At 41.6% G+C, this 9964-nt stretch overlaps 2 protein-coding genes across 2 annotated transcripts; one reads left to right on the top strand and one right to left on the bottom strand.

Moving 5' to 3' along the window:
* Positions 1–720: 720 nt before the first annotated feature.
* Positions 721–3663, bottom strand: atp6v1d (ATPase H+ transporting V1 subunit D). Its single transcript, XM_056428182.1, has 9 exons — positions 3442–3663; positions 2846–2963; positions 2671–2750; positions 2523–2590; positions 2383–2427; positions 2204–2307; positions 1718–1784; positions 1542–1620; positions 721–1420 (listed from the first exon to the last, which is right to left on the bottom strand). Exons 1-9 carry the CDS (start codon positions 3480–3482, stop codon positions 1276–1278), a joined length of 747 nt encoding a protein of 248 aa, XP_056284157.1. The 5' UTR covers positions 3483–3663; the 3' UTR covers positions 721–1275.
* An 88-nt stretch (positions 3664–3751) lies between these two features.
* On the top strand, positions 3752–9192 carry eif2s1b (eukaryotic translation initiation factor 2, subunit 1 alpha b). Its single transcript, XM_056428086.1, has 8 exons — positions 3752–3905; positions 5208–5450; positions 6759–6838; positions 7036–7187; positions 7297–7403; positions 7806–7903; positions 8061–8204; positions 8576–9192. Exons 2-8 carry the CDS (start codon positions 5210–5212, stop codon positions 8699–8701), a joined length of 948 nt encoding a protein of 315 aa, XP_056284061.1. The 5' UTR covers positions 3752–3905; positions 5208–5209; the 3' UTR covers positions 8702–9192.
* The last annotated feature ends 772 nt before the right edge of the window (positions 9193–9964 follow it).

Below are 9964 nucleotides of genomic sequence, written 5' to 3'. Positions count from 1 at the left end.
CGTCGCATATCCTTATTAGGCTGAATCTCGATAAACCGACCACAGATTTGATGCTTAAACTACTAACTTCTCGGCTGAAAACATCCTTAAATTACATTCCGTGACTCAACAACAGTAGTATTTAGAATGTACAGACAAGAATGCATAATAAACGCTGTTCGTCTGATCCAAGTGCTAGGGATCGATTGCTTCTGTCTTGATCCCTGACTTGACCAATCCTGTTCAACAATGAGGTTCGGACCGCCCAGCTCATTTGAATATACGGACACATAAATGTCACACATAAATAAATGAAGAAATACGTGTGGACACATAAGATATAAATAAATGAAGAAATACACAAATGTAGAAATACATTTATTTAATGATGTCCTGTTGAGTTATAACTTATATTTATTAATTTCTGTATTTATTCTTGTATTTATTTATACATTTATTCTTGTATTTATTCATGCATTTATTTATTTATACTTAAGTCATTTTAAGTCCTCCATACGCAACGTCCTACAGCAACTAAAAATAATGTGTTGAATGTAGCATTCTGATGCAAGATGGCTGCCATTCCTCATCTTGCTAGGTTACCTAAACACTTGCACCAAATGTGTGCTGGAAGAAATTTGATCTTGCAGTTTTACTTTACATACTGAATAAAAAAGCTTCTTTATGAGTGCAAAAGAGATGGAAAAACTGTTTGAATCTTCACAAGAAATATAGGCAATGGTTGGTTCGTGATAATATTTATTTGAATGAAGTTTGGGGCTTTGTCGACTTTCAAGTTTTACAGCAGTGCCACTTTAGGGTTTTCTGATTCAATGGTAAACATCCTTGAATGAGGTAACACGCAACCGCCACAACACAGACTCACACACTTTGAAATCTACAACAACCGTGAGCTTCACAGCATGCAATAACTTTGAATGTTGTGAGGAGCTTGAAGTTTCTACAAGTTAATCAAATACTCACATCGAATGTTTCTTTAATTCCACTCGCAAACCACGTGTCAACCTACAGATATGGTTATTGTTTGGTGAAAAGTGAACCGAGTCCCCTGAGGGTGGAGAGCCCAGAGTGAGACGACACCTCAGTTCTGTACAGGGACGAAATCTGGAAACACGCGGTACCTTCCAGCACTGAAGCAACAGAACAAATCATCACAGACGAGTACACAGAAAACAACTTTCATCAGCTGCATGAGAAGACATAGACGTGGCCTGAGAGGCACCGAATAAATAGGATATCGTGTGAAGTCGGAGACTTGTCCGCCTTCAGAGCGCTTCACTCGAACAGCATGTCTTCATCCGTCTCCTCCGTCAGCATGTTGGTGGGCTCGGCGATGGGACCCAGTTTAGCCAGGCGGGCGGCAATCTCCAATTCTGTCCTTTCCCTGAGCTGCTTCTTCTTCTCTTGGATTTTCTTCAACCTGGCAGAGGAGAAAATAGTTTCAGTGTTATCACTAAAGTAGAAGGTTTTGAAAGAATAAGTAGCTTGAGCTAAAAAGATTAAGAAAAAGGATTTCTTGGACTGCTAGACAAGGTGTTCACCTGTAGAACTCCTCCCGTTCTCTCTCATCCAGTTCTGTGATGATGTAGGTCAGGGTGCGATCGATCCGAGGAATAATCACTGCAAAGTGGGATGAAGATGAGTTTTAACTTAACTGTCTTTGTCCTTAAATTCTTTTGAGAAAAAGGCAACAATTACATGTTAAGTGTGAAGTTACCGTGCTCGATAGCATTCACACGGCGGTTGGTAATCTTTATGGCTTCATCCAGGGTGACAAAAGATGTCTAGACAGAAAGTGGGAAACTTGTTTTATACTTATACAGAATGTTGCAGTAATTTTGATCAATATTTATAACATTTAATTTCGAGTGGTTAAACTAATGTTCAAAAATACTAGTCGTAGTCTAATAAACTAAATCTGCTTTGACGATTTATTTTTTAAAGTACTCATTCAGATTGTTGCAAAATTATGCAGTATAATATTGTCGCTCTCTGAAAGGGCAACCTCCTGTATATTGTATCATTAATATTGAGCATTAACAAGTTAGAAACATTTTAATTTGTATTGATTGAGGTGAAGGTCATTTTTATAACGTTACGCTGTTTGGTAGTTTATTCTTTATTGCACCATTGTCCATTTCACCAAAGAAGTGATACAACTAAGCTGCATTGACCTCAGTATCTTTGTAACAGCGCCCCCTACCTGTAAGGAGGCCAACTCCACCAGCAGCTCAACCGCTCTGGCATAGTTCCTCTTCAACCTGGAGAGCTGCTCTCCTCCTCTGGCCAGACCAGTCAGCTCATAACCTGGAAGACACTGGGAGGGTGAGCACGCTCTCATTTTCGCTAAACAAAAACTAATATTATTTCAACATGACTTACTGTCCCCGCCTTCTTGGTAGTATTCAAAAACTGGAAGGGTGACACCTAAGACAAAGAAAAAAAGATATGTAACGTGCATGTGAAATGAAGCATATAAAGACTTGTTTACCAACAGTCCATGCTGATATGTTTAGACTAACCGGCCACATTTTCTTTCTTGGCACGGACTTTCACCTGGGCTTTGTTGACATTCTGGATTATAGTTGCGCTGTGGACAGAATTACCGATGTGAGTTACAGATGCACCTTGATTTAACGTCACATCACAGGATCGTTCTGGAATTTTTACCTGAAGTTTCCAGCTGTGAATTTGGCTTCAGCCAAAGAGAATGCCGCCTCTCTCATCACCTCTCCCATCTTAGTCTTCGTCTGGGGGGAAGAGAGAAGAAGTTCTGATTCAGAAGACTATTCAGAGTACTTAAAGAAACGGCTACGAGGAGGACAGTCGCTCGTTATTGACTGACTTCGATAATCTTGCGGAGGATCTGACGGAAGCGCATGGAGAGGGCGTCAGATTTCTTTTTGAGCAGGTTGCGGCCGGTCTGCGCCCCTTTGAGCCGAGCCTTCATGATGGTATGAACCCTGCAAGCCAAAAGAAAACACAACAATATGTTTAATGCTGTTTGAATCTCTTCAATTACATGACACGTGTACAGGATTCTAATATTTACAGAGGTTATGTAAAGAAAACACCGCCTGTTACTTTAGCTGTCCAGCTGTTTGTTGGTGTTTTGGTTTATAACCCACTAACATTTCAGTGATCCTGACAACACAGGGAATGCCGCAGATCAGTAGGTTATAAATAGTTGTTGTAAATACTTTACAAGGGGGGAGGGGGCAGTAGAGTCAGATGCCCTCTCAGACTGACAGCTCACACTGGGACGATGCTAGAAACATCACATGACCAAAAAAGAAGACTCTTCCTCTTTTAAACAGTAACCTGGTAAGAACACATGCAAGTCTACCGTGGAGACTGTGACGTAATAAATGAACGAAACACAACAACATCTGGCTATGAGGCTACAGTAGTAAGCAACTAGCTAGCAAACAAGCTGCTTACATTCTGGAGGGGAAAACGTCGAGCCTTTCTTTTCCAGACATCTTCGCGTCCTTCGTCAATGATTGTGGATTTTTGTTGGTCGACCTTTTCCTAAAATAAACGCTGAAACGTTAGCGTGTCTTCTATTTCAATCAACTAGACACGTAACACACAAAACCCGTTGTTTTTTGTGCAGGATTTGAAGCCGTAGTCGAGTGCGATGGTCGTGATCTTCTCTCTCTCTCTCTCGTTCCGTGACAGTCAGCTGGCCTCTGGTCATGTGACTAAACCGAACGCGTTCTGCGCATGCGCGTGACGATGAGCCGTGACGATCTTTTCCGGGTCGAAAAATTAGCACACCTGTGAATGTGAGCTAGCGGGCCCGAGTCGTTCATTGAAAACCCCCCGAAGGAAGTACAATCGGACGTTTAAACACGTACAGTACAGAACATTCACGTCCGTAGTTCTGTAACCATATGACACAGGTGAGTTTTATTTTAATAAAGACGTTTTTTACCGGGGAGGGGGGAGCACACGGAGCTGCTAGCTGGCTAGCTTAATGCCAGCCTCGACAGCGGTACATGTGCCGCATGTGAGTTGTGGACCGGGTTATTAGCCACGAAGCTAACGTGTGTTAAAGTAATTGTCTAACTGGGATTCTCGTATTTAACTCCATGATTGTTACGAATTATAGTCTCTGATAATTCGCTGGAATCTTTTCAAAGCTCTTATTTGTGTTAATGTTGGCGAACTGAAGTGTTTCTCGTTGATCTGCGTTGCATCATCCATTCATACACGAATAATGTGTAATATAATGGCCCGTTCCCACGACGCCCTCATTTATTACCGCTTCATCTTCATAGAGTTGCTTTGGGATGATGTCCCCAATCTTTATTTAGTTATTTGATTTTCTAACGGGAAAAGAAGAAAACCACCCAGAAACATAATTAAATCTATACGAATAAATGGTTTTGAATATTCAGTGTTTCTCTCGTTATGTTTACGTTATAAAAGTTAAAACCTCCAGAAAGGAGTATAAGTATGAAATCAAGGCCTCTCAAACAATTTCCACAAAAGCTGTACATCAGAACCTTCTTAGAGTTGTTAGTGCATTAATGAATGTTATAAGCGACAATAAACGAGTCTGATTCATTCATGACGTTGCAGTGGATTCATGACCTTTGACATTCAGTTAAAGAACAGGATTTTATTCACCGTTTTTCATCCATGTCAGTGTTAATGCATTGTTTGCTCTCTGTGGTTCCCAACCATTATGTCCCATTATGGCCACTTTGAGAAACAAGGTAACACCTTCCCATCACAGGTTCTGACCCTAATCATCAAATTTACGCATTTGAAACTGAGCTATAACATTTTAAAGATGAAGGGGAAAAACTGTTTTATTAAATGTATTTCGAGTTGTGTGTAATTGAAGCCGAGGCAGCAGAGAAGAGATCCTGACTTTTAGTGTCTAGTTACGGTTTGCAATGCCTTTCATTCAACTTGATATATTTGTGTTTGTTCTTCCTGCTCAGTCGATACCCACATACTCCGTTTGACAGAGGCTTTCTGTAAACATTTGAAAAGAGCTAACCGTTACATCTAAAATATGATCACTATGCCGTCATCACAGCGATATTCTCAAATTTGAGATAAATCCCTCCATTAATCTAACGTTTTTACAGGTGGAATGTTTTGGTCTCAGGTGGCACGTCCCGTTTAGGAGGAGTTGCGATCACAAGTCCAGCTTAAACCCCGGCCTCTCCTTTTTGTTTCTATTCTCTCAGCGATGCCGGGGCTCAGCTGTCGATTTTACCAGCACAAGTTCCCAGAGGTGGAGGATGTTGTGATGGTGAATGTGAGGTCCATCGCCGAGATGGGCGCGTACGTCAGCCTCTTGGAGTACAACAACATCGAGGGCATGATCCTCCTGAGCGAGCTGTCACGTCGACGTATCCGCTCCATCAACAAGCTCATCCGCATCGGCCGCAACGAATGCGTGGTCGTCATTCGAGTAGACAAAGAGAAGGGTGAGTGCGGGAAGAGTATCGACCACGAGAGGTAAATGTCAACGGTGCAGTGTGGAGTGTTGGGTTTTGGCTCTTGTGTAGCTGCCATCGCCACAAATGGCAGGTAAACTGATCCAACCGCAGCCACACCTTTAAACTTTATACCGACAAGTTAACTGGGATAAGAGATGCCAACCGTTCCTCTGTTCTGGAAAACTCTTCTTTACGGCAACTAGAGTAGTACTTGGTTGGTATATTATCTTCTAGGTCTCAAAGTAATGACATAATCAATCATTATCGGTCCATAATCAATCCTCCACCTTTACACTTAAACAAAGACTCATTTACCCTAACATTTCTGTCATAATTGCCAATTTTTTCGTATTTCTTTCGTTGACACATGCGTCTATTTGTATAGATTTATTTAATGGCAAAAGGGTGAGGGGCTGTACGCTTACTCAGCTTCATATATGTATCGGTTACTTTCCCAAATCCACATGAATCACTTCTAACATTGGCATAAATTAGACTTTTAAAGCCTGTTGCTCCTGTTATTTCTGTCTTCAACAACTGTGGTGAAGAGCACCAGGTGCAAATGCCAGTTTCATTCAAGTATGACTGGTTGTGTTAACTGCGTATCAAATTAGTCTCAGCAGATGAGGCCCAATCTCCTCCCAAGGAACCATGTGGCCAGTTTTAGCATTTAAAAGGCTTTTTTTTTTAAGCGGCGCCGCGCTCACTCCAAGTAAAACACACCAGGGCTTCGTGGCACTAACTGCAAACCTCACCGAGAACAATGAGGGCAAAACGACACGGCTGGTTTGTTTTGATACATTAGAATATTCTCTTGTCTAGCTTAGCTAAAAACACCCAAAACACCGGATTGTACCAAGTACCAAGCCACTTTGTAACCGGTACTGACGACGTACCCTGCTACCCTTTGAGTTTTAGTAGAGAGGAGAAGGAGAATGAGATGACTCTGTAATCGGCACAAGTGTATTTTAAATCTTTAAATACAAACCGCTTTGTCGTCTCTTATCCATTGGATTCTATATATATATATATATGTATGTATTTTTATTTATTTTGAGGTTCAAATGAAGCTTAAATGTTTGTCTTATTTTATGATGTAATCATCCCTAAAAAATAAGAACTATATGATTTTATTTTATTGTGGTTATTTATATGTATTTAATGATGCTTTTAAATATCTGCTAGAACGCTTCGTAATAAGTGTGTTACTAAGTATTTTTGTGCGTTGAGCGGCTTTAAACCGGGTTTGTTGTTTTCTCCTCTTGGCTAAAGTTCCGATGCTTCTCTTGTCTTCAGGATACATTGATTTATCAAAAAGAAGAGTTTCACCAGAGGAGGCCGTCAAGTGTGAAGATAAATATACCAAATCCAAAACTGTAAGTAAAGTTTGGCCTCAGGATTGTACCTTTTTTTTAATTATCGATGACCAACATTTGTGTTCCACTTTCTTAAAAAGTGAATTGTCCATATATGACAACGTTTCATATTATGAATATGATATAATTGTCGTTGACCTCTTGAGATGCATCGTGAGTCTGTTCCCACTGAGCTGATGCCGTGGTTGTGTCTGCAGGTGTACAGCATCCTGCGGCACGTTGCGGAGGTGCTGGAATACACGAAGGACGAGCAGCTCGAGAGCTTCTACCTGCGCTCCGCATGGATGTTCGATGAGAAGTACAAGAGGCCCGGATACGGAGCCTACGACGTCTTCAAGCAGGCCGTGTCGTAAGTGGTCGTTTCAAGCGCGTTGCCGTGAGGCAGCTCGTCACTACAGGGCCAGCAATGTTTCATTTGATGAGCTCAAATCAAATTGTGTTCCTCTTGCCGGCACTAGAGATCCTGCCATTCTGGATGGGCTGGACTTAACGGAGGAGGAGAAGTATGTGCTCATTGACAACATCAACAGGCGACTCACTCCACAGGCCGTCAAGATCCGAGCAGGTAGCGATGGCGTCACGGCCTGAGAGCTTCACAATCTGAGACCGGTTTCATTATTATTATTAGCATCATGAATTACAATCACTTTTTAAAGAGACGGCATTATAATAACATACAGTATTATATACAAATGAAGTATGAGTATTGACAATTTACTGACGGTGCACAAAAACCCTGGAGGAGTCCTCCGTACTTTTAACACGCACAAAGCAAATGTCCACAGTATAACAGCCCGTTATAGTCTAATGTTTTACTGATGCACGCTACAGCCACACAAGTAACAATATACTCTAATATGCTGATGTTTATTCACATGAATAATGATAATGAGAATTGGGTAACATGGTGAAGATGTGACCTAGAACTACACTTGTTGTTCATCTTAATGTCCCCCCCCCCCTGCAGACATTGAAGTGGCGTGTTACGGCTATGAGGGCATTGATGCTGTGAAGGAAGCGCTGAGGGCCGGGCTGGGCTGCTCCACGGAGGCCATGCCCATCAAGGTATGAGCACGGCGTCAGACACGTATTTGTACGCCGGTGCTGAATGGGGAGACCTGCTGCACTCTTGTTCTATGCCGCTTAGGCTAAAATAAGGCGGCAGGTGAGAGCAAGTAATGGAGTAAATGTGAACAAGACTAACACGGTCGACTTCTGGCAGATCAACCTGATCGCTCCCCCTCGCTACGTGATGACAACGACTACCCTGGAGCGCACCGAGGGCCTGTCTGTCCTCAACCTGGCCATGGCGGCTATCAAGGAGAAGATTGAGCAGAAGAGAGGTGTCTTTAACATCCAGATGGAGGTGAGTGACCTCACTTTCTTTGTGTGAACGCCCTCCCACGAGTACAGTTTGACATTTTATAAAATGTTCGTAGCTAGGAGACGTTGCGCAATGGTTGCCCTGTTATTTTATTGTTTGATTTTTACTCGTTACTTTTCAGATCGTTTTTCATCCCGTTATCATAAAATATAAAATCTGAAGTTTTTTTAAAATTCTGAAGGATTTAAGGACACTTTGGTAATGTAATTACTACCGTGTATTACCTTCTCAAATATAATAACAATATTCTTGTTATTTCCTTTTACTTGTAAAATGATCTATCAAGAGTGAACAAAATACTGCCACAAAAGTTCTCCGTACACACGTTACTACTTTTTCTTATTATCTTTCAGCCCAAGGTGGTGACGGACACGGATGAGACGGAGCTCGCCCGGCAGCTGGAGAGGCTAGAGAGAGAGAACGCCGAGGTGGACGGAGATGACGACGCAGAGGAGATGGAGGTCAAAGCGGAGGACTAGTCGGTCCAGGAGGTCTGTCGATGTGGACAGGCCTGGCCACAGCCCCCCGCCTGACAGATGTAGACTTTCACATTGCAAACATTAACTGGCGTTAATAGTTCATTGGCAAACGTCCCGGTTTGTTCTCTCGCAAGGTTTCAGAAGATGGTTACACAAAAAGCTTTCTTTCTGAGCAGATATTGAAGGAAAGGTCAATTACAAATTCAACAACAATATAATTTCCTTTTAATTACATCAATTTGAAAAAATAGCTCCAAAATATCAAAAGCCGTTTACTTGCCGTGGCCTTCTTGCTCAAGAGCCCAGTGTCTTCAGGACGCTCTGCGCTTGGCGGGCCGCTGGATGCATTTGATTTGAAGGGGAAGCGCATCGGCTCGTCAGTTGTGACATTTGTGTGATGTGTTTTTTTTCTTCTTCTTCCAGTTAGAGGCACGACCTGCTCTTGTTCAGCTCACACTGCGTCAATAAAGTTCTGGAAGTTTTGATCTTAATGTGTCTTGTCAGCTGCTGTGAGAAGGTTGAATGAACTAGCACACGACCGTACCGCTTTAAGAATTGTTCCTTTGTCATTAATATGTTTTTCAGCTCTAAACAAAAAGGTTCTCCCACTACAGACCTCGTGACCGGCGTTCCCTCTGCATTTGTTGGGTAAATTAAAGAACAAACGATAGGATATAAAGAAACTTAAGTTATACCACAAACTCTTAAAGGTTCTTATAAGCAAGTGCGTGTATAAAACAGTCTTGCAAAAATATTTATTGAAAAATCACAATGCTATATTCATAAAAAGTATATTATGGCATAACAATTTGTAGCATTGTATAGCATAACAATAGTATATTATGGCCTAAAAAGTAATAGTTCATATTACAGTATGTTAAAAGTAGTCGTAATGTTTTAGGTCGTATCGCATGTTACAAAGTTGCTCCGTGTCACTTTGACCAATTTCCTGTCTCCAGCTGCTCTAAAGGAAAGAAATCCCCAAAATATAATCTCAATGAAACTACACTCTGCAGGTCATAGTAATGTATGTCATAAAAATGTCAGTCATAGTGTATGGCATGAACATTTCATGAACAGTCGCATAAGAAATATAGTATGGTCTGGATTAAATAAATGACAACGGTCATAAATGGTATAACGATGTGTCCTAAGGGAACCTGCCGCTGTTAAAGTTCTGCTAGAGAACTTCTAGGTTCTCAGTAACGGGTCGAATGAGCAGCGGCGCAACGACTCAAAAGTTTAAGGCCTTTAGGTTTTACT

Source organism: Pseudoliparis swirei, chromosome 12, assembly GCF_029220125.1.
Source record: "Pseudoliparis swirei isolate HS2019 ecotype Mariana Trench chromosome 12, NWPU_hadal_v1, whole genome shotgun sequence".
NCBI lineage: Eukaryota > Metazoa > Chordata > Actinopteri > Perciformes > Liparidae > Pseudoliparis > Pseudoliparis swirei.
The sequence above is the reverse complement of the archived record's forward strand: the minus strand, read 5'-3'. Positions and strand labels throughout refer to the sequence as shown.